The 24,079-nt window shown below is 46.0% G+C and overlaps 3 protein-coding genes across 3 annotated transcripts; 2 read left to right on the plus strand and 1 right to left on the minus strand.

The window, feature by feature from the left end:
* The first annotated feature begins 1,449 nt into the window (after positions 1–1,449).
* Positions 1,450–8,749, plus strand: wdr20b (WD repeat domain 20b). The gene is made up of 3 exons (XM_072439925.1): positions 1,450–1,756; positions 5,073–5,255; positions 5,323–8,749. The coding sequence occupies exons 1-3, from the start codon at positions 1,508–1,510 to the stop codon at positions 6,718–6,720; spliced, it is 1,830 nt and encodes a 609-aa protein (XP_072296026.1). The 5' UTR covers positions 1,450–1,507; the 3' UTR covers positions 6,721–8,749.
* Positions 8,750–11,478: 2,729 nt separating this feature from the next.
* mgat2 (alpha-1,6-mannosyl-glycoprotein 2-beta-N-acetylglucosaminyltransferase) lies at positions 11,479–19,357 on the minus strand. Its single transcript, XM_072439939.1, has 2 exons — positions 19,249–19,357; positions 11,479–15,740 (listed from the first exon to the last, which is right to left on the minus strand). Exon 2 carries the CDS (start codon positions 15,531–15,533, stop codon positions 14,085–14,087), a length of 1,449 nt encoding a protein of 482 aa, XP_072296040.1. The 5' UTR covers positions 15,534–15,740; positions 19,249–19,357; the 3' UTR covers positions 11,479–14,084.
* A 1,894-nt stretch (positions 19,358–21,251) lies between these two features.
* rps29 (ribosomal protein S29) lies at positions 21,252–22,592 on the plus strand. Its single transcript, XM_072451099.1, has 3 exons — positions 21,252–21,385; positions 22,158–22,257; positions 22,497–22,592. Exons 1-3 carry the CDS (start codon positions 21,324–21,326, stop codon positions 22,503–22,505), a joined length of 171 nt encoding a protein of 56 aa, XP_072307200.1. The 5' UTR covers positions 21,252–21,323; the 3' UTR covers positions 22,506–22,592.
* The last annotated feature ends 1,487 nt before the right edge of the window (positions 22,593–24,079 follow it).

Genomic DNA, 24,079 nt, shown 5'->3' on the forward strand with positions numbered 1-24,079 from the left:
TGTTACCCCGTTGAATACTGTTACCCCGTCAAATACTGTTACACCGTCAAATACTGTGGGTTAAATACTGTTACTCCGTCAAATACTGTTACACCGTTTACACCGTCAAATACTGTTACCCCGTCAAATACTGTGGGTTAAATACTGTTACCTCCCTCACCTATGGTCATGAGCTTTGGGTAGTGACCGAAAGAACAAGATCACGGATACAAGCGGTCGAAACAAGTTTCCTCCGCCGTGTGGCTGGGCGCTCCCTTAGAGATAAGGTGAGGAGCTCGGCCACACGGGAGTAGAGCCGCTGCTCCTCCACGTCGAGAGGAGCCAGCTGAGGTGGCTCGGGCATCTGTTCCGGAGGCCTCCTGGGCGCCTCCCTCGGGAGGTGTTTCAGGCATGTCCCACAGGGAACACAATACTGTTACCCCGTCAAATACTGTTACCCGGTTTACACCGTCAAATACTGTTACTCCGTCAAATACTGTGGGTTAAATACTGTTACCCCGCCAAATACTGTTACACCGTCAAATACTGTTACCCCGTTTACACCGTCAAATACTGTTACACCGTCAAATACTGTGGGTTAAATACTGTTACCCCGTCAAATACTGTTACCCCCGTTTACACCGTCAAATACTGTTACACCGTCAAATACTGTGGGTTAAATACTGTTACCCCGTCAAATACTGTTACCCCGTTTACACCGTCAAATACTGTTACCCCGTCAAATACTGTGGGTTAAATACTGTTACCCCGTCAAATACTGTTACACCGTTTACACCGTCAAATACTGTTACCCCGTTTACACCGTCAAATACTGTTACACCGTCAAATACTGTGGGTTAAATACTGTTACCCCGTCAAATACTATTACACCGTTTACACCGTCAAATACTGTTACACCGTCAAATACTGTTACCCCGTCAAATACTGTTACCCGGTTTACACCGTCAAATACTGTTATACTGGTACATTACTCGAGTAGGACTAAAGGATGATGTCTGAAAACTACAATTTATCCAATCTAATCGTGACTGGTCGCCTAAACATATATAGTGTTTTTTGTTTTGTTTTTTACATAGAAAGTGGTAAATCCAAATTTCTAAACCTGATTTTCATTAATAATGCTCTCTATTCGTAAACATTCTCTATCTAAAAGCCTTTAGTCACTTTATTATGTAATTATTTTTTGTTTTTTAGTGTTTTTCAATGTATGATAGAAAAAACATCGTTTGACGTCGTAGTATAATTTCTAATAAAAAATGACTCGTGTAAAATGTGTAAAAACTCAAATAAGCCTGGCCCTCATTATATTTACCAGTTATTAATTTTCGTCGCGGTAAAGATCATTTCAAACACTTTTCCGCGTTTATTGGACAAAACTGATCATCAAAAATAAAAAATAAAATAAAAAAAGAAGAGAAAAACGCCGGCCTCGCGTTGACAACAAACCCACGCGTGCGCACTCCGCCACATCCGGGTCCCGGGACAAGGATGAACGCCAACTTCCAAGATGGCGGCGGAGGGAGGAGGGAAGGAGACGAACGAAATTAAAACCCAATTCACCACGAGAGAAGGCGTCTACAAACTGCTCACGCACTCCGAGTATAGCCGGCCCAACCGAGTGCCCTTCAACTCGCAGGGCTCGAACCCGGTCCGCGTCTCCTTCGTCAACGTCAACGACCAGTCCGGGAACGGGGACCGGATCTGCTTCAATGTGGGCCGGGAGCTCTACTTCTACATCTACAAAGGCGTGAGGAAGGTAAACAAATGCGGGGCCAAGGCGTGAGGATGCGGGACCCGGGGGCGGAGACGGGGGGAGAGCGGGCTTGAACCGGGGGCTGGACCGGGGACGGAACCGGGACTGAACTTGGTCTGAACCTGGGGAAGAACCAAGTCCAAGTGAGATCTGAAGCACAGGCTGAAGCAAATGAGGAGGAACCTGGGCTACGACAGGTTCAGGCTAGGACTGAACCAGGACTAAATCAGGACCAGGACTAAACCAGATCTAGGTCCAGGCTAGGTCAGGTCTAGGACTAAACCAGGTCCAGCACCAGGACTAAACCAGGTCAGGGCCAGGACTAAACCAGGTGAGGGCCAGGACTAAACCAGGTCAGGGCCAGGACTAAACCAGGTTAGGGCCAGGACTAAACCAGGACCAGGGGCTAGGTCTAAACTAGGGCATGATAAGGGAGGAACCAGGTCAAAGTAAGATCTGAACCAAAACAATTTAGAAGAAACTCTGGACTAAACCAGATCAAGCCAGATGTTAAACAATGTGTTGACCTGGACCTACTTTGCATTTAAACTGTGATTAAACCAGGTGAATAAACCAGGACTGAACCAGGACTAAACCAGGACTAAACCAGGACTGAACCAGGACTAAACCAGGACTAAACCAGGACTAAACCAGGACTGAACCAGGACTGAACCAGGACTAAACCAGGACTGAACCAGGACTGAACCAGATCCAAGATGGAGCAAAACCATATATTAAACTAAATATCAACCAGGACTTGCAGAGTATTCAAACCATGACTAAACTGACTAGGTCTTGTGAAGAATCTAGAACAAAACCAAGTCAAAATATGATCTGAATCTGGGCTAAACCAGGTCTAAGTGAGAACTGAACCAGTACTAACCAAGTGTAAACAAACTGAGGACAATGTCTGGACTAAACCAGGTCTAAAGAGAAGTAAAGAAGCTAGAACTGAACCAAGACTAGTCTATATTTAAACCAGGACCTAAACCAGTTTATAAAAAACTTTGAACAGAACCAGGTCTGAAGAACAAATCAAGACTAAACCAGGTCTAAACCAGATCCAAGCTAGAGCAAAACCAGAAATCAAACTCTATATTAACCAGGATTGACCAACTAACTAGGTCTTGTGAAGAAACTAAAACTAAACCAAGTCAAAATACGATCTGAATCGGGGCTAAACCAGGTCTAAGTGAGAACTGAACCACTCCTAACCAAGTGTAAACAAACTGTGGACAAACTCTGGGCTCAACCGGGTCAGGACAGGTCAACAAATTTGAACTGGGACTCGACCAGACTCAAGGCGGCTCTAAAACCAACTGTAACAAGTGTTTGGAATGAAGTCTGAGTCTGAGAAAACCCAAACAGAACCGGGTCTGGACCAGGTTTAAAAATAACCCGCACTTTTCTCGTGTCTTGCTGAGTTTTACGCTGTAGTTTTCCCACTCCGTCTGCTGTCACTGCGTCCGGGCCCGTGTGGCCATCTGCTGTCACTGCGTCCGGACCCGCTGTGTGGCCGTCTGCCGTCACTGCGTCCGGGCCCCGTGTGGTCGTCTGCCGTCACTGCGTCCGGGCCCCGTGTGGTCGTCTGCCGTCACTGCGTCCGGGCCCCGTGTGGTCGTCTGCCGTCACTGCGTCCGGGCCCCGTGTGGTCGTCTGCCGTCACTGCGTCCGGGCCCCGTGTGGTCGTGTGCTATCAATGCGTCGGACCCGCTGTGTGGTCGTCTGCCGTCACTGCGTCCGGACCCGCTGTGTGGCCGTCTGCCGTCACTGCGTCCGGACCTGTGTGGCCGTCTGCCGTCACTGCGTCCGGACCTGTGTGGCCGTCTGCCGTCACTGCGTCCGGACCTGTGTGGCCGTCTGCCGTCACTGCGTCCGGACCCACTGTGTGGCCGTCTGCCGTCACTGCGTCCGGACCCGCTGTGTGGCCGTCTGCCGTCACTGCGTCCGGACCCGCTGTGTGGCCGTCTGCCGTCACTGCGTCCGGACCCGCTGTGTGGCCGTCTGCCGTCACTGCGTCCGGACCCGTGTGGCCGTCTGCCGTCACTGCGTCCGGACCCGCTGTGTGGCCGTCTGCCGTCACTGCGTCCGGGCCCCGTGTGGTCGTCTGCCGTCACTGCGTCCGGGCCCCGTGTGGCCGTCTGCCGTCACTGCGTCCGGGCCCCGTGTGGTTGTCTGCCGGCACTGCGTCCGGACCCGTGTGGCCGTCTGCCGGCACTGCGTCCGGACCCGTGTGGCCGTCTGCCGGCACTGCGTCCGGACCCGTGTGGCCGTCTGCCGGCACTGCGTCCGGACCCGTGTGGCCGTCTGCCGGCACTGCGTCCGGACCCGTGTGGCCGTCTGCCGGCACTGCGTCCGGACCCGTGTGGCCGTCTGCCGGCACTGCGTCCGGACCCGTGTGGCCGTCTGCCGTCACTGCGTCCGGACCCGTGTGGCCGTCTGCCGTCACTGCGTCCGGACCCGCTGTGTGGCGGTCTTCCGTCACTGCGTCCGGACCCGCTGTGTGGCCGTCTACCGTCACTGCGTCCGGACCCGTGTGGCCGTCCGCCGGCACTGCGTCCGGACCCTTGTGGCCGTCCGCCGGCACTGCGTCCGGACCCGTGTGGCCGTCCGCCGGCACTGCGTCCGGACCCGTGTGGCCGTCCGCCGGCACTGCGTCCGGACCCGTGTGGCCGTCCGCCGGCACTGCGTCCGGACCCGTGTGGCCGTCCGCCGGCACTGCGTCCGGACCCGTGTGGCCGTCCGCCGGCACTGCGTCCGGACCCGTGTGGCCGTCCGCCGGCACTGCGTCCGGACCCGTGTGGCCGTCTGCCGGCACTGCGTCCGGACCCGTGTGGCCGTCTGCTGTCATTGCACGGGCTGTTTCCCCTGTAAACACAGCTGCCTCTCCAGACGTGATGCAATCCGCCGCAGGCGTAACCCGTTTGTTCTGCCTCTCGTGATGTCCCAACTGTCATCCAAAAGTGTAAAGACAATTCTTCAGAGCCGTGCGTGTTTGTGTTTGAGTGTATTTACTGTAATGATCTGAGTTATTGGGACGAGAAAAGTTCTGAATATACACACCATACAAACATACATACAGACTGTAGAGGGCGGAGCTTTTTCTTTGGATCAACTTTTATTTACCATTTTATTTAATTTTGTCTTGTCAAGTAAAATGTCTTTCATTATTAATTCCCTGAACATAAATTATGGACTTTTAATTGTTGCAGTTTATTACAAAATGTTTCAGGTCCAAAGTCTGAACTCTCGCTCATAAAGACCTGATCTGGACACTTAGAACCTTAATGATGTTTATTGCCCTCCTTTGTCTGCGCAGGCGGCAGACTTGAGCAAACCCATCGACAAAAGGATCTACAAAGGAACGCAGCCCACGTGCCACGACTTCAACCCGGTCACTGCCACAGCTGACAGTGTGTCTCTGCTGGTGGGCTTCTCGGCAGGGCAGGTGCAGCTCATCGACCCCATCAAGAAGGAGACCAGCAAACTGTTCAACGAGGAGGTGTGTCCACTCGGCTCTCCCACGTTGACCGCTGCATGTTTCATTCTTTTCTTTGTCCCCCCCCCAGAGGCTCATCGACAAGTCCCGAGTGACGTGCGTGCGATGGGTCCCTGGCTCCGAGAGTCTGTTCTTGGTGGCGCACTCCAGCGGCAGCTTGTACCTCTACAATGTGGAGAACACGTGTGGCACCACGGCCCCTCACTACCAGCTGCTGCGCCAGGGCGAGAGCTACGCCGTGCACACGTGCAAGAGCAAGACCCCGAGGAACCCGCTACTGCGCTGGACCGTGGGCGAGGGCGCGCTCAATGAGTTTGCCTTCTCTCCGGACGGAAAGTTCCTGGCCTGTGCCAGTCAGGACGGGTACCTGCGTGTGTTTGGCTTTGACGCGGCTGAGCTCCACGGGACCATGAAGAGTTACTTTGGGGGGCTCCTGTGCGTGTGCTGGAGCCCTGACGGCCGGTACCTGGTGGCGGGCGGAGAGGACGACCTGGTCACAGTCTGGTCCTTCTCGGACTGCCGGGTGATCGCGCGGGGGCATGGACATAAGTCCTGGGTCAGTGTGGTGGCGTTCGACCACTGTACGTCCAGTGTGGAGGAGGGGGCGGAGCTTAGCGGTAGTGACGATGACTGCCCCGAGCCGCCCTCGAGCAGAGACAGAGACCACTGTGCCCTCGCCCACAGGAACTCCACGGACAGCCGCCCGCTCAGCGTCACGTACAGGTTTGGCTCAGTGGGCCAGGACACGCAGCTCTGCCTCTGGGATCTCACTGAGGACGTCCTGTTCCCTCATTTGCCCCTGTCCCGCACACGGACACACACTAACGTCATGAGTGCCACCAGCCTCTCCACCGCTGCACAGACCACTGCTGTGCCCGCCGCCCCCGCGCCCTCTGCCCCCGGCGTCAACGGCAAAGACGACGGCAGTAACAGCAGCGCGAGCGGTAACTCTGCCAGCTCCCTCTGCAACAGCCTGCCCCACTCCACGCCCACGGGCGCCTCGCCAGGCAGCAATACTACTACCACTACTACGACGACTACGACGACTACTAACACTTCGACTACGAAGGGAAACAGTTTATTAGACAGCTCTTTTATTGCCAGCGGTGTCAGCAAATTCGCGACTCTGTCTTTGCACGACTCTCGAAAGGACCGCCACGAGAAGGAGCACAAGAGGAACCACAGTCTGGGGAACAGCCGGAGCACCGACAAACTCCTCCAGCTTGGCTCGGCGTCGCGGACCAAACCCGAGAACGCCAAGACCCTGGGCACCACGCTGTGCCCGCGCATGGAGGACGTGCCGCTGCTGGAGCCGCTGGTCTGCAAGAAGATCGCCCACGAGAGACTGACGGTGCTGATCTTCCTGGAGGACTGCCTGGTCACGGGCTGCCAGGAGGGCTTCATTTGCACGTGGGCGCGGCCGGGGAAGGTGGCGAGCGACCGGGCGGTGGAGGACACGCTCATGTGACGGGCGGCGCCGACCGGAGATGCATGGCAATACCTACTAGTCAAAATATAAGCCGATGTCCCCACTCGATGTTTTCCATTTCTGGCTCATTCGTGTCGGTGTTGAGGCTGAACGATTGAAACCGCACGACGACGGTAACGATCAGTCGAACCGTTTATTTATCCAACCAGCTGTTCTTTTACGCCGCCACAAAAGGATTCTCTGGGTAGTTTAGTTTCTTTCCGATGCGACACGAGACAACAAACCGCCATCGTCGTTCGTCCGTTTTAAATTTTTCAGCCTTAACTCTTTGGTCCTGCGTGTTACAGAACGGGTTGTCGGCTTTTCTAAGCCGCAGAAATGAAATCCAGATGAGTTAAAATGACTTGAATTCAACGCGGACGTCTTAATTTGACCCGGCCAATAGATAATTTGACTTCTTTCGAGGCGTTTGCCATTAGTTTTTCTCGTTTCTCGCTTTATTTCCATGACGGATTCTACGGTTGCGCGGTTTTAAACGTTCGGGTCGTACACGACGTTGCGAATTCAAGTCAGTTTAGCTTTTTTCCCGTTGCGGCGCCGAGCTACAGAAACGCGGGCGACCAGCACTTTGAGCACTTCTCCCACTTCACCCCCGCCGTCTCGTCCAATCCCCTCGCAGCCGTTCGTCCAAAACTGGGTCGTGCGTTCAAGCCCCTCGTTTGTCGCTTTCTACGTTTTCCGCCGCGGGGACGTCGTGGATTCTGAATCTCGACTAATTTAGATTTATTCAATTACGACAGAAAAATGGAACAACCCTATTGTAACGTCTTCGCGCCGCTGCCGAAATGACCCAAAAAGCGGAATAATCTCTGTTAAACCCTTTTCGAAATGTATGACGTTGTTAACAATCCTGATCTGCGGTGGATCGGTGGCAGAATGAAGCACTTATAGGTGATTAGTCGACACGGACATGACAAAATACACCCACAAACGCATAGAAAATCCCCCCAAAAAAACATTGTTCCAGACGTCAAAGTAATTGTCGTCACATAAACGAATAAACGCATAAATCTAAACCGGTCAAAACTCTTAAAGATTCCGAATCGATGACGTCATCTCTCCGCGACAATTGTTTCGTGCGTGAACTGTAAAAACCGTCTTTCCCGTCGATCTAGAATCTTCCGTCGAAAACCGCTCCATGTCGAAGATCTTCCCGGGCTTTTATCGGAACAAGAGCTCGCGCCAACAACCGCCGCGCCATCGCTCGCCAACGGGCTGAACGACCTCCACGCTAACGTTCGCCAACGGGCCGACTGCCGCGCCATCGCTCGCCGTACAAAAGAACGTCGAGTGAACACGAATTTTCTGAATTCTGAGCGTTTGATCCAGATTTGAGGTAATTTATCTTTGCCTAAATTAGAGATGATTTTAAAATATGACTTATGACTAATGACCTTTTGTCGTATTTCAAGCCAAATCCTCAGTTTGAAAATGTAAATTGGGAAAAATAAGTGCAGATAAGTTTAATTGATCGCGTTAAATCACTGTTCATGCTTTATTAATGCTATTAAAAGTGTAGTTTTTGTCGTGTTTCGTATATTTTCTGAAAACTGTTAAATGAACGCTAATTGAAGAAATATTCATTTAAAATCTCAAATTGGACAGAATCGTAGCCAAAACGGATCAATTCAAATCAGAATTCAAGTCATTTCAACTCGACTCTTTGCACAGATTCTGTCTTTTGCTCCGGCCCGTCGCGGAAACGCCTCGTTGCCGGGGAAACGCAAGCGAAGGAATCAAAAAAACAAAGCACTTGGGGAATCCGCTCGTCGTCGCCCTCTAGTGTCAATGCTGGATGCTGCAATCATGGTTTTTTATACGGACGTTCTAATCATTTGCACTTGTGGATAGTTGGTTTAGAGGAGTATGGCTTTACAATTTACAAAACGTATACATAGATTTAAGGGAAAAAAAAGAAATAAGTTTGTATCTATTAAAGGTTTATTTTAATATTGTTTTGAAATGCAATGAGCTGTGTAAATATGTGTAAATAACGATGAACTTTGGGGTGAAATTAGTCGAGTTTTTCTTTTCTGACGGGAAATCTTCAGCCAATGTTGAATTTTTGAATATTCAGGTGAAACTGTTTATTTGCTGATGTAAATATAGAGATTTCAGGTGTATTTTTATGACTTAAAACGTTAAGTTTGGGAGTGGTCTTCGGACCCCCGCGTTAACAGGTAGGACCGCACTGCACAAAATTATCTATCGGTTAAAACGGCTTGAATTGAGAGCGTTAATCTTGATTTGAGCTCTTTTTGACTCATTTGGATTTGTTATTTTTATCCAGTTTTTTAATTTCATATTTCTGAGTAATCCCAACTTTGAAAAGAAAATCTAACTCACAATTAATTGAAGTTTGTTCATTTTGCTTAATATTTCAGGGCAATCACAATTTAAATTAATTAAATCTAATTCAACAATTGAAGTTTGTTTGTTTGATTTAATATTTTGAGTAATCCCAATTGTAAAAAAAATATCAGATAATTAATTTAAATGTGTTTGTTTTGATCAATATTTCAGGACAATCCCAATTTAAATTAATAAAATCTAATTCAACAATTTCAATTTAGTTTGTTCGAATTTTTAAAACGTTTTTTTGCTTAATATTTTTGTGTAATCCCAATTTTCAAAAAAATAATCTAGTTCAACTATTAAAATGTGTTAGTTTTGCTTAATATCTCGGAGTAATCCCAATTAAATACATTTTTTTTAAAAATCCAACAATTAAGTTTGTTTTACTTACATTTTTGAGCAACCGCACCACCACTTTAAATTAATTGAAGTTAGATTTACTTTTTTTGTCCAAGTGCAATTTTCCAACCTCGTTACCAGAGAATTTAGCTTAAAGTAAATTAATAAGTAAAAAACCCTGTTAAATCTGGCCATCGCAGACTTAAATCGATATAAACGGTTAAAAAACGACTCAAATCAATATTAAAATCATGAATTCACGTCATTTTAACGTCTGTAGCTGAAACTAGCGGTGGTGTCGGCCACTTCTGACCTCAGGTATCGAACTGGACGCCACAGTATGCGCCACCTGCTGTCGAGCAAACCACACTGCAACAAACCACCATCTACGGCAGTTAAAATGACTTGAATTTAATCAGTAGTTTTAACAAATATTTATTAATAATTTACTCTATACCTAAAATGACGCGATGTTTTAGGTTTTTTTTTGGGAAGTGGTGTTATTTAAAAGGAATAAGAGGCTGTTTTTTCTTCCTCACTTGGAATTAAATCAGAATTAAACGATCATTTCAGTGGTGAACGATGAAAAAGCGCTTAAACTCTCGCCGTTTTAGCTCGCCGCGGATGTTTCTTGCAGCGTGCTCCTCTGAGACGGGGCTGAGTGTGTGTTTTTGTTTCAATCGCTGAATAAACTGACACTGTGTGACCCACGGAAGCATGAGGAGCCTCTTCCCCTCGTGCGACGCCGATTAAACTGCTTCAGAACACCGGCCCCGCCCCTCTTTTCACACTAAACGCACAGACCACACTCGCACTGGGATGAGACGCACAAATCGAGGCGTAAATATCACAAAAAAAGTTAACAGAATGAATAATTTCACCTAAAAAGGGGATGAATAATAATGGTTTAATTGTGACGTTTAATTTAGCATCAAATGGAGGTGAACTTGAGACGGTAAAGTGGATCTTGTAAGAAATATGAAGTTTGAAGGACATGTTTTTTTTCATGACATAATTCTGGCCTTGTTCACTGGACGTGTTTGCTCTGCAGGGGGCAGTAATGAGCAGTGAACTCTGAGGTTTATCATTGATCAGGGACAAATACAAGTACCTTTAAGAACAACAGTACAGCAAAAAGTATATCTGCAACCACTGTTTTGACTGATTGAAATGCATCGCTGCCAGTGTGAAAGGAAAGTTTGTGTTTTTAACCTACTTAAGAGTAAAACCCTGATAAAAACGGGATGAAAATATTTGGCAGCTTCAAAGTGAGAAAGTGTGAAAAGTTAGTCGTCGATCTCGTGCCGTCTGACGTGTCGATGTCCAGTGCAGAAATGAGCCTGGTTTAGTTCCACTTCAGACCTGGTTTAGGTTCTGGTTTGTTAAGATTAAATTTAGTGTTACTTATTTCAGGGCTAGTCCCACTTTAATCCCAGTTTAGTCCCAATTTAATCCCAGTTTAGTACCAGTTTAGTCCCAGTTGTGCTGCGTGTGGCGTTCCTATAATAATCCTGGTGCGTCACGTTCAGGTGCAGCTCGGACACTGCAGCGTCGACAGAACAGCAGCAGCAGAACAAGCATCACAAGAGCAGGATTTATTCTGGATTCATCCTGAAATCAATAAAGAGCAAAGTTCTAAAGCAGAAGGTGCGACGTCTACTATTGTCAAAGGAGTTTATCATTTTGCCAGATGTTCACAAACGGGCACAACATTTAGCCATCTCCACGGCAACCAGCAGGATTTTTAGTCAGATTCTCTGGATCTGAACAAGAGGATTTAGGACACGGTGGAGTCTCCAAAGATCTGCTCTTCTCGCGCTCATTTGAGTGATATTAATGTCTTTGTTTAATTAGGACCAGCCCAGAGGATTTAACACGATATCACCGTGGTAACGACTAAACTGGGTCGAACTAGGCCTAAAATAGGCCTAAACAGGGACTCAACCAGGTCTAAACAGTCTAAAACAGGACTAAACCAGGTCTAAACCACCAGGTCCAAACCACACAAAATGAGACTTTCCGTAACAAAAACAGAGGCGTGGCTTTGGTTTAGTATTATATTGTTAATGACATTTTACAAAACACAGCAGAGGCGCCAGGATTCACGTGTTTCAGTGTAAAGACATTTGTGTTAAAGATGCCAAAAATTCAAACATTCATTTTTATTTGGAACAGTCGATAAAACAGGCAATATAAGAGCAGTTCATAAACGTTAAAAGGCTTTTCTTTTTAAGGGATGCAAAAGTAACACGCGCGGCAAAAACAAATGTCTGCACGACTTCAAATGACTGGATTTAACAGGATTTATTTGAGTGGTTTTGACTTTTCGTACTGAAAAGACCGAAATTATTTGACTCGTCGCAAGATGGTTTTAATAATTCAAAGCAAAAATGATCCTTCAACACGTCGAATCACATGCAAATCCCTTTCAATGGACACAATTAGCAAAGCATAAAGGCTGCAGTTTAAGATAATTAAACATTAAAGTGAACATTTCAAAAAGTCGCATTTCAAATCTTACGGCAGATTAAAATAAGATGAATAATGATCATTTATAGGACAAAATTGAACCTTGAATAGTTTTAGAACAATCTGTTTTTTATTTGTTTATATATATATATATATATATATATATAATTTAGAAAGATTATTACATTTATTGATATTAATTTCAATTCAAGTGCTTTTTAAAGGCGCAATGGACGATTTTCCGGTGATTTGAGAACGCAGGTGGAAGTGCGCATGCGCACTCCCCCGTGCGGACTGATACAACACACACGTGTGTTTATTAGTGCGAGGGAGCGCATCGCATCTCTCGTCTCCCGTAGATTTCTGTCCACTTCTGCGTCAGCTCGAACTGTCTTTCTCCTTCTTCATTTTGCCCCGTACACCGAGGGAACTATATTATGATAGATCAATGCGCTTAAGCACGCGGAAACGTGGGGACGAGCCCGACGCGGCTGCAGGTGAGCGGTAGGTGCGTTTTATGATTGATACGTGGCAGGACAAATGATTTATCCACGCCACGAGGAAATATGATACAAAATTTGATGAAAAAAATCGTCCATACCACCTTTAAGAATGAACGTGAATTAATTATTACTTTGGTCGCAAGTTTGTCCCGTGGTGTCAATAATATTAATAAAAAACTGTAAAAATTGTGACATTTAAGACCACACTGTTATATTAAAGAAACCACTAAGAATTTCTCAAAATGTTTTAATTATAAAGATTGTGCTTAAATTTGGCAGACATTAATGCGTAATAATTATATCAGAATCTAAACTGCACAAATTATGATAAATCACATCAAAATCTTGTGTCTCGTCCCTTTATTTTTGGTATCTGCGGCTTTCAGAAATGCGAGAAAAAGAAGGAAAAGGACCGTTGTCATAGCGATTAACACTTTAAAACTAAATATATCTTTAGACTGCTGCGTTGGTGTGCTGTTCGGGATTCTTAAATGATAAGTTGCTTTTTGTGTCGGACGGTGTGGATGTTTGCATCACTACTCTGCGGCTGTTAGCGTAGCGACGGGTAAACGCGCGCTCGCCTGCTGTGAGGGACGAGCTTCACGTAAAAAAACAACAAAAAACACGGAAATAACGAATATCTCAGACGTTTACAGATGGAGAACGGGTTTTTCAGAGTCACAGGTTTCAGTTTGTGGCCGCTGTAGAAGCTATTTAAACAACTTTAATGCTTACTTAATCAAGCTAGTTGTTGTTAGCATACTATTTTTACCATAGCTAGCTAACGTTACACCTTAAAGTAAAGTTGGTAATTTTTTCACTAATACGTTGCTCTCATCTATGGATAGCAGAGTAAACCGCAGTGAACGGGTTTTTCAGATTCACAGGTGAAGCGTTTCGGTTTGTCGCCGCGGTAGAAGCTAATTGAACAACTTTAATGCTTATTTAATATGTTGTTCTTATCTATGAAATACTGACAGTAAACCCCAAAATGTAGTAAGAGCGCAAATGTTTGAGATTAATTAACTAATGAGATGGTTTCCACAGCAGGGACGTCACAAGTGTTAAAGTCGCATTTGACCAGCGTTCTTTTCCTGAGCTGTGCATTTACTATTTTAAAATAATTTACTCGAGTTCCCAAGGACCAGGGATGTCAAGATTGTTGGGTTAATCGATAATCATGATTATTCTGGTCACAATATAATCAGATGTATAGTAAGTCTTTTTTTGTTCAATAAAGAGCCCAAAAAATAGACCTAAACGTGAATATATATATTTTTAAATCTGTCTTTATTTTTTTGTCTTTGAGAAAGTAAAATTTTATCAGACCTGGTCACGAACTTAAAAAACAATAACGACAGGAATGAAAGAAAATTAAATCGCATTGGTCACATTCTCAATTATCGTGAATAATCGTTAAATCGTGACGTTTTTTCTCACAATAATCGTAACGTTAACATTTAATATGGTGACTTCCCTGCCAAGGACCGCGCGGACGCAACAAAATCTCTCGATTATAGTGCATGAAACAGGAAGTGGAGAAAGAGTAGCGAGCATTTTCTTTATGATCAAAATCAAACGAGTGCAATTAATTTAGATCTTTTATGAAAAACCTCAGTCATTCCAACTCGAGCAGACGTTCAAATTTGCGGCGCTGAAGAGTAAGCAAGTATAAGGTCATTGTAATCGAACATAACTTTTACAGAGTTCGTGATCCCTGATGTCGCCCCAGCCACCGTTCTTCACGTGCGGAGCGACGCCGCCCGCGCCGTTCGCCGGGAGTCTTTTGGCGATCAGCAGGTTCTTCGGAAACAGCTGATTCCCGCTGCTCTGAAGGATGTTCTCGATCTTCGTCTTCTGGCTTATCGGCATGCACGCCGTCTTCTTGTGGTGCATGCCGCAGTCGCCGGCGTGGAAGACGCGCGGTGCTTCGCTGACCATCACTTTCCAGTACGAGGGCAGGCAAGAGACGGTCAAATGCTGCAGGCTCCAGTCCCAGTTGTAGTCGTCGTAGGCGCAAAAGCTGTCCGTGCATTTGATGAGTTTCTGATACGTTTCCCTGCTCAGAGCCATGCCCATGTTGTGCTCCGTAGACTTCCACGGCTTCACTTCCACTTTGTTTGCTTTGCTCGAGTACCCGATGTGGCTGTAGCTGCCCAACGAGAGGATGTCGCAGTCGGGGCACTGTTCCCTCTTCAGCGCCGACATGAGCTTCAGCAAGTGGATGAAATCTGCGGAAAGATAGTGGTCCTCCTCGATCAGAAGAACCAGCCCTTTGTGGTCCTTAAGTGCGTGAATTCTGTCCCAGACAAAGTGCAATTTCCACCACCAGTGATGCTTGGTTTGGGAGAATTTGGCCTCGCGGTAGTGCCCGAAGGAATCCGGGTACTCCGCGTTGATGCAGCCCAGTTTTAAGGCGTCTTTCTTGGGGATGTCGCGCGGGCAGTCCCGGGGGTCGTGCCCGGGGAACTCGTGCGGGTACAGCTGGATGCTGAACGGAAAGAAAATCTGCAAAACCTGGCAGAAGTCCACCGACGAAACCACTTGGTTGATCTCCGGCGACCAGAAGTCGTGGCTGAACACGAGCAGTAAACTTTCAACTCCTCGCGCTTTTCGTAAACTATCCACTAGCAATTTAAGGTAGTCCGGGCGGTTGTGGACTTGCACGACCACGACCAGATCGTCCTTCTGTCGCGTCGCCTTGAATCTCTCTTCGTTTCTTATGATCTGATCAAAGTTGAGCTGGAAAACGATGCCCCGGTACACCAGAGTGGAATTGTCCGTGTCGGGCTTGGGCAACCTTTTGGGCATCTTTTCTTCCTTTTCCTTCTCCGGGCGAGTTTCGTTCTGGGCGACAGGGGGGGCAACAGGCGGTTTGCTGGCAGCTTGCGTAGCTTGCACTGGTATATCATTGTTCTTGATGCTACTAACACTACTACTACTACTACTACTACTACTACTGCTACTACTACTTCCGACACTGCTCCTTCGAACTACTTCTACTTCTTTAGAAAACAAGGCAACATCGCTTTTCTTCTGGCGGCCGCTGCTCCAAAAGGCGAGCCCGCAAATGGCGACCACCAGAGTCACTATCACCACCTTTCTCTTGTAAATTCGGAATCTCATGGTAGGAACGAGGACGAGCCGGAGTAGAAAAGAAAAAACAAAGTGCAAAGCCGGCGATTCGTTTGGCAGGAAGGTACAAAAAGAAGAGCTCCGTGGCTACGTTTTGGCAAAAATGGGTAAACACGGATCCCGCTGGGGCGTCATTGGTCGGGGGTGGAGTAAGGCATGGCGGGTGGGAGGCAGCGGGCGGATGTGTGCGCCGATCACCTGCGACAGACAAATCAATACGTCAGCATCAGCCAGGGCAGTAATGAGACAGATAATCGGCTTTGTGCGGAGTCAGAACATTTAAACGTTTGTGAGATTCTAAAGTCGGGATGGGGAGGCAAAAGGCAGTGAAGAATTATACAATATCTCTGCATATTTTTAGAGACTCCCAAAAGATAGTCAAATCAAATTAAATCAATTTATTTTTGTAAGGCCCAAAATCACAACAACAGTCGCCTCTGAGGGCCGAATCAACAATGTCTGTGGTAGTCAGACAATATTATGTCAATCCAAAACAGAAATTTGTCTTTGAACGTTCAAGTACAAGTTTAATTATCAGACAAATGTGAAATGTCACTATCTCAATACTATCTTTTGTTTGAAGGGTTACGACATTATTCTTTTCATTTTTATATTTAATCAGCCCTTTTTTTTACTATAAACAATATACTCAACGTTCAAAATGTCGATATACACATCCCGCCTCGAAGTGCAAGCAACATCCGAGCCTGGTTATAAAACTTTTACTGATTTTTTTGCTCATTTAATTGCCAATTATTCAGCACGCTCCATTTTTGACTCAAATTTCAGATTTTACTGGACAAAAGATGACAACTCACCTTACTACACGTTTTCAATGCGTCTTAAGTTTTATGACAATGTTTAGTTCCCCACAAATGATACTTTTAGTGATGATAAATGATAATAATCCTCCTCATCATTAACATTTAAATCAGTTGAAAATGCGTTAAGGCATTTCCTGTCACCACGAAAATCTACAATTGTGGAAAACCTTTTATCATTTTGTATAAATCCCAATTGGCTAAATGTCAAACACGAAATGAAATGACTAGAAATGACAAAAAAAAGTACTACAACAGATTATGTAAAGCTGAACGACATAATAAACACGAGAAAAGGTATAACCAGCGAAATCACCAAACTATTTTGTGCCGCTGCTTTAGCGAGCAGAGAAACGTACGTCATAAATATCAATAGCTGGTCCACTCTCCGTGCATTATCATTATCGATCAGCTTTTACAGTCCAGTCATTACACGTGTATATTTTATAAAGCGAGTTTCAAGTTTCTGCCAAACGCTGAACCCTGCAGCGGCTCAACAAAACCTTCTGCAGATTCATTGTTCCAATAATTCGTGGATTAAAAAAAGTGTCCTAGTATTACATTCGGACGAACATTCTACACGTATTTTACAGTTGTTATATAAATACAACGTCATTTCAGGACAGAGGGAATTTAAGGCTTTGTGATGAAAAATAAGCAACCATTTTGAATTGCCATGGTAGAAATGTCAGATTGCTTTTCTGTGGAGAAATGTGTATTTGAATGCCACAAAAAGTACAATTTGTGGTTAAAATGAAAAACGATTGTGGGATTAAGAGTATTTGTCCAGTATAACCTAAAAATAATGTTTTTGCCTTCATAAAAGTGCTAAGTGTCTGTCATAATCTCTTATTTAATCATGTAAAATACAATATTAAATGTCAATAAACCAGGCTCTGGCATCTCTCACATGTCAGAATCGGAGGTGGTTTATTGCCATTGTCAATGAACAGAATTCACAAACATAGGAACTTGCTTTGGTGATTCAGTGCAACATAAAACAATGAACAATGATAAAACAACCAATATAAGGTCAAAAAGAAAAACTATTAAAATCTGCTCTAGGATAACAAAAATAGGCTTACTATGTGCACAACATGTACAGTTGAATTTATATATGTAGCGCAGCAAGTTAACAGTAAGAGATTCAATTATGGTTAAAGTGACAGTGTTTAAGAAGTGTTCATGAGTCCAACAGCAGAGGGAAAGAAACTGTTCATCCTGCCTGAGGGGAGTGGCCTGCCAGAGGGGAGTGGCCACCTGCCAGAGGGGAGTGGCCTCCTGCCAGAGGGGAGTGGCCTCCTGCCAGAGGGGAGTGGCCTCCTGCCAGAGGGGAGTGGCCTCCTTCCAGAGGGGAGTGGTGATCCGACCTGCTCGTCATAGAGTCCTGGAGACGTACAGGTCCTGCAGAAATGGAAGTCTGCAGCCAATCACATTCTCGGCCGAGCGCACAATGCGCTGTAGTCTCTGTTTGTCCCTGGCTGTGGCTCCAGCGTACCACACGGTGATGGAGGAGGTGATGGAGGAGGTGAAGATGGACTCTATGATGGCCGTGTAGAACTGCACCATCATCTGCGCTGTCAGCTTGGCTTTCCTCAGCCGCCGCAGGAAGTACATCCTCTGCTGGGCCTTCCCGGTGAGGGAGCTGATGGTGGGCTCCCACTTGAGGTCCTGGGTAATGGTGGTGCAGAGGAAGAGGAGGGAGTCCACAGTGGAGACAAGGGAGTCTGAGATGGTGAGGGGGGGCTGGGACTTTCCTGAAGTCCATGATCATCTCCACTGTCTTCTGGGCGTTGACCTCCAGGTTGTTACCGCTGCACCAGGACACCAGCCGGTCCACCTCCCTCCTGTAGACAGACTCATCCCCATCCGAGATGAGCCCGGTGAGGGTGGTGTTGTCATGGCGATGAGGGTGGTGTCGTCTGTAAACTTAATCAGTTTTACGGAGTCGTGGCTGGAGGTGCAGCAGTTTGTGTACAGGGAGAAGAGTAGAGGAGAAAGTACACAGCCCTGTGGTGCTCCTGTGCTGATTGTGTGTCTGAGACATTCTTCCCCAGCCGCACGCACTGCCTCTGTCACAAAGTGGTTTTGCCAAAACCACCTACATTTCTCAGATTCAATGATTTCCAAAGACTAACCCCCATTTTCTCGTTGAAATCACAAGTTCCCTTCACTTTTGCCTCCAGTTTCCTCCAAAACAGGATTTACAATGTATTCGTTGACTAACTTTTTAAAAGCCTGTTGACTGAATAGACAAGGCCATAAAACATGAAGCCCAGTCTAGTTTTATTACCACAAGACACAATTTAACACAGCCAAACAAAGTCCTACAACATTAATCTTCCTTGAAAATGATACTTTTATGGGCGAAGCTGAATAAACACATTTAAGCACTAAATCATCCTGGTTATTTGTCTTTGTTGCATTGTTGAATCATGTCTCTGCAGATGTTAAGACAAAAACCACTGCAGTTTCTCCAGCTGAACGTGGCAAAGACGCGTTTACAGCTCACACCACGTACAATGTTAATAAAATGTGAATTATTAATAGTTTTTTTAAAATGCTGCTTTGCTCAAAATTTGAAAGACGCAAAACAAACAAAAAAAAGAAAAAACCACCACAGTACATAACAGCTTCCCTTCCATTTTGCGCCATAACTGCCCGTTTTTACGCACGCGTTTCCGAAGCGGCGCGCGATAAATCGACGCGTTACCGATGCGTGGCCGTGTTTACGTCGCAATTAAAAGGAAAGATCCCGCTACAAATGCTAACCTGATTAGCACCGCCTCGGCTAACTTGACACAGACAAACCAACGGACAGCGCCGTCGTCAAACGCGCAAAACGCAAACGCGCGCGACACGTTCACGCGACGCGCGGTTCGTACCTTTTAGCGCTGCGGTTTGCGGTGCGTGAGATCGACACGGAGGTTTGCCATTGTCCCCCCCCGCGGCGTCCACCAGGCTGCACGGAGGCGATCGACTGCTGCCCCCCACCAAAGAAAGCACCGCTGGTCGCCGCTGCTGGCCCACAATGCACCGCGGAGTGGGAGGGCAAGGAGAGAGGGAGAGACGGGCGCACCAACCTGGCGCGCGCGCTACACGGAAGTCATAGATCTTCTGCTGACGGAGTGAAACACACCGGGATAAGTTTACAGCCTGAAGGGACAAAACCGGTGTTGAATTATCAAATGTCAGCTTTGTCCATGAGAAAAGCGCTCGTGAGGTTTTAAACGTGTCACAATCTGATCATAATCTAATTTCTGAGAGAGGATCAGATTATTGACATGTAAACAATCATTGTCATTTCATCATCGACATGGAGTTATCAGTGGCACAAATGCAAAACGATCAGTTTGACTAAACAAGTCCAAATAAAATAACCTTGTTAGAATTTAACAATCTGGAATGATCAAACTTAGTTATATAGCCTTTGATTATGGAAAATAATAGATGTAATCTTGATATAAATCAAGACATGATTTAAATCATGTTAATAATAATATTATTGCAGCCAATTATGACTTTTTATTGTTTAGTATTCATTGTTCATTGTTTTGTTGTTTTGTTGTTTTGTGCTACGTATCGTATCACCAGAACAAGTTCCTATGTCTGTGAATTTTGTTCATTGACAAATGGCAATAAACCGCTATTCTGATTCTGATTCTGACAATTGGAGCAAATAAACATAAAGATTGATCATATTATTTGAAATGTATTCATAAAATCTGCGCACAGCAGACATGAAACGTTTTTCACAATTGAGTTATTTATAGTACTTATACTATCCACCTTTTTGACTGGCACATAATAGATCTATGCACCCGCCTCTCTTCTTTGGTGTTTTAGGGCAGTTGGTATCAAAGTTTTACATTACCACCAACTCCCTGTCCCACTTTATTCTTTAGGCTTCATTCTTTAGAAGGGGGGAATATAAGGTTTATAAGGTAAAGTATAAAGTAACCATCCTTATATCAATCTTCCAAGTCTTATTAAAGGTGGAGGCATTGTAACATTTATTCATTTGACAAATTTGTTTGTGGCCTTCTGCTCCGTATAAGTTTCAAAATGTGGCGCTTGTTGAAAAAAGTTTGGACACTTCTGTTGTAACCTAAACCCAAACCCAGGTCCTGGGGAACATAGAGCTGACTCGTACAAAAACATCACACACACAGAAATGACTATAACCTTCGTAAATCATGCGCTGTTGTTTTGACACAGATAAAGTGTGTCACAGTTTCATTCTTTTACTTAATAAACATGTTTTAATTCTGTTTAGGCGCCTAATTACACATTAAAACACTCTTAAAGTTAAAAAAAATAAAAATCAGAAGGGCTGTTTGAAAATGTAGCATTCATATATCGGCCTAATGTTGCATTTTCCCTCATTGTGGAACAGATTCTTATCTTATAAAAGAGTTTAATGATTATGAGCAGGTGGATAACGCAGAGGCCTAAACCAGCGCTAACAAACAGATGTTTCACCTGATGACGCGCGCCCTCTGCTGGTACTTTGTAGGCGGTGTTTTAGCCTGTTTTAAACTAAATCTTTCTAAGAAGATGCGGAAAAAAATACATTGCACTTTGTCTTCAAATACAACAATGACTTACTCTAACATCAGACACCGGACACTTGTCTCCAGGTGTTTTGATGATCAGATTTATCTTTTTCTTTAAACCCACAACAAAAGCAGATCTAATTATCTATTTATCTGATTATTGTAGTTATCTAATATTGTTAAACGTAAATGTTCAGTTGACTATGTTCACATTCACACCAAAATATGACGTTTATCTGCTTTCTGTAACATTACGTTCTTGTTTTTACCGTTCACTCCCCTTCCCTTCCTGCAGGTGGCGCCGCTCACCGGAAGTCGTGCGTCCAAACCCCGTGCGTAATACCCTTAACTGCGCATGCGCGTCTTCCGCTCTTCCTTTCCGCCGCACGACCGGAGCAGAGAACATGGGCCATCAGCAGCTGTACTGGAGCCACCCCCGAAAGTTCGGACAGGGATCCCGCTCCTGGTCGGTACCGGCTCCGTGCCGTCCGTTTAAGCTTTGCGCTCGCGATTGCGGCGTTTCGAGCGAGATCCGGGGCCAAACGCGCGGAGAAACGTTCACGGATCCGGCGCGCCGCATGGACACAACATGGCGGCGTCAGGGAGCGCTGGATGCGGCTGTGTCCGAGGCTTTACTGCGCACTGTCCGCAATGTTCCGTGTCTTTAAAGCCTTCTGCAGGTTTAAAGTCCTTATTCGACACGTTAGAGCAGCGGTATAAGTTTATATTCAGTGTTTAGAGTTAATAATGCGCAAAGTGAGCCACGTCTACCGGGAAAGTGCGCGCTCGCGGCTCTGGCATCGGTCAAATTACGTTTTGGATCATTAAAAATGTGGAAATTATTTTGATGCGAACAATGTGCAAAAGTTTTTCCCTGCTCGCAGATTCGAGACTCAACTAAAGTCTCAAAGTATATGCTTATTGTTTGTGTCTAGTATTCAAACTTAAGATGAAGATGTCACCAATGAGGCGAAATCACTCCTGAATCCAGTTAAAATGTGTTATTAGAACTGACATAAGGAAACATGAAATCTTAATGAATATAAAGTGTCAAATGGTTCTTTTGTCCAAATTGGTAGTTTTTGAAGTGAATTTCCTTTTCTTAATTTCAGCATCACCATGACATTAATTTGTAAAACCTGATCATGGTTAAATGGTCTATTGTATTTGTATCAATGGAATTTTTTGTTCTTTCCCACTTAATGTTAAAAAACACTCTTCTCCCTTTGTCGTTGCAGCCGAGTTTGTTCGAACAGACATGGCCTGATCCGTAAATATGGCCTGAACATGTGTCGTCAGTGTTTCAGACAGTACGCCAAGGACATCGGGTTTGTCAAGGCAAGTATTGGATCGAAAGGATCTGTTTGGTGCTGAGGTCTAAAATGTCAGACGGAAAGAAGTGTAAAATGTGTCTAGTCGATAAAACTTTACTCCTTTTGAGCATTAAACAAATGACTAACTTTTAAAATACATGTGACAGTTATCTGACTTATTTTTGATTAAAATGCTAATATTTCAACAAAGTTGTATTTTGCGAGTTCGTTTGGTGCTTTCTAACGACTGGATTTGTTTTGCAGCTGGACTAAAGTCTATTCCTGACGGGGCAAAGTCTCTGGACGTTTGGCCGAGATGTGACGCCTCAGTTTTTTCAAATAAAGTTTTTTTGTCCTCGACTGTCTGTGTCATGGTTAGATTTCTGTGTCCAAGCTTCTCGTGGTGTTAACCTTCTGTTTAGACTTTAATTGTCTTAAATGTGAGTCTGCAACGTCTGGTCCTGAGACTGATGTGCAAAGCTACTCAATTACGCTATGTTCATTATGAGCACAATTTGTCAGTTTTTTTCTAAGACTAAAAACAGTTTGAAATGATCAGTCTAAACTCGACTTGCAGTCGGATGCCAAATGAAGCTTTGAGGTGTGTGATTGTCTCTAGAATCGATGCTTCACATGGTCGGAGTCAAGATTTAATGTCTGAATGTGATTCAGAAATTCGTACAGAATAAAGTCCAGGTATACAACAGTAAAGCTAAATCCGCATAAATGGGTGGAGTTTTAACAACATGGAAGTGTTCATGAGTCGACTGCAGAGGTGAAGCTGGTATCCTGATGAGAGGAGGGGCTTCAGAGGTGAAGCTGGTATCCTGATGAGGGGAGGGGCTTCAGAGGTGAAGCTGGTATCCTGATGAGGGGAGGGGCTTCAGAGGTGAAGCTGGTATCCTGATGAGGGGAGGGGCTTCAGAGGTGAAGCTGGTATCCTGATGAGGGGAGGGGCTTCAGAGGTGAAGCTGGTATCCTGATGAGGGGAGGGGCTTCAGAGGTGAAGCTGGTATCCTGATGAGGGGAGGGGCTTCAGAGGTGAAGCTGGTATCCTGATGAGGGGAGGGGCTTCAGAGGTGAAGCTGGTATCCTGATGAGGGGAGGGGCTTCAGAGGTGAAGCTGGTATCCTGATGAGGGGAGGGGCTTCAGAGGTGAAGCTGGTATCCTGATGAGGGGAGGGGCTTCAGAGGTGAAGCTGGTATCCTGATGAGGGGAGGGGCTTCAGAGGTGAAGCTGGTATCCTGATGAGGGGAGGGGCTTCAGAGGTGAAGCTGGTATCCTGATGAGGGGAGGGGCTTCAGAGGTGAAGCTGGTATCCTGATGAGGGGAGGGGCTTCAGAGGTGAAGCTGGTATCCTGATGAGGGGAGGGGCTTCAGAGGTGAAGCTGGTATCCTGATGAGGGGAGGGGCTTCAGAGGTGACACTGGTATCCTGATGAGGGGAGGGGCTTCAAAGGTGAAGCTGGTATCCTGATGAGGGGAGGGGCTTCAGAGGTGAAGCTGGTATCCTGATGAGGGGAGGGGCTTCAGAGGTGAAGCTGGTATCCTGATGAGAGGAGGGGCTTCAGAGGTGAAGCTGGTATCCTGATGAGGGGAGGGGCTTCAAAGGTGAAGCTGGTATCCTGATGAGGGGAGGGGCTTCAGAGGTGAAGCTGGTATCCTGATGAGGGGAGGGGCTTCAGAGGTGAAGCTGGTATCCTGATGAGGGGAGGGGCTTCAAAGGTGAAGCTGGTATCCTGATGAGAGGAGGGGCTTCAGAGGTGAAGCTGGTATCCTGATGAGAGGAGGGGCTTCAGAGGTGAAGCTGGTATCCTGATGAGGGGAGGGGCTTCAGAGGTGAAGCT

Source organism: Eucyclogobius newberryi, unplaced genomic scaffold (genome assembly GCF_026437365.1).
Source record: "Eucyclogobius newberryi isolate DKJ021-1_F unplaced genomic scaffold, fEucNew1.0.hap1 SCAF_1, whole genome shotgun sequence".
NCBI classification, from domain to species: domain Eukaryota; kingdom Metazoa; phylum Chordata; class Actinopteri; order Gobiiformes; family Gobiidae; genus Eucyclogobius; species Eucyclogobius newberryi.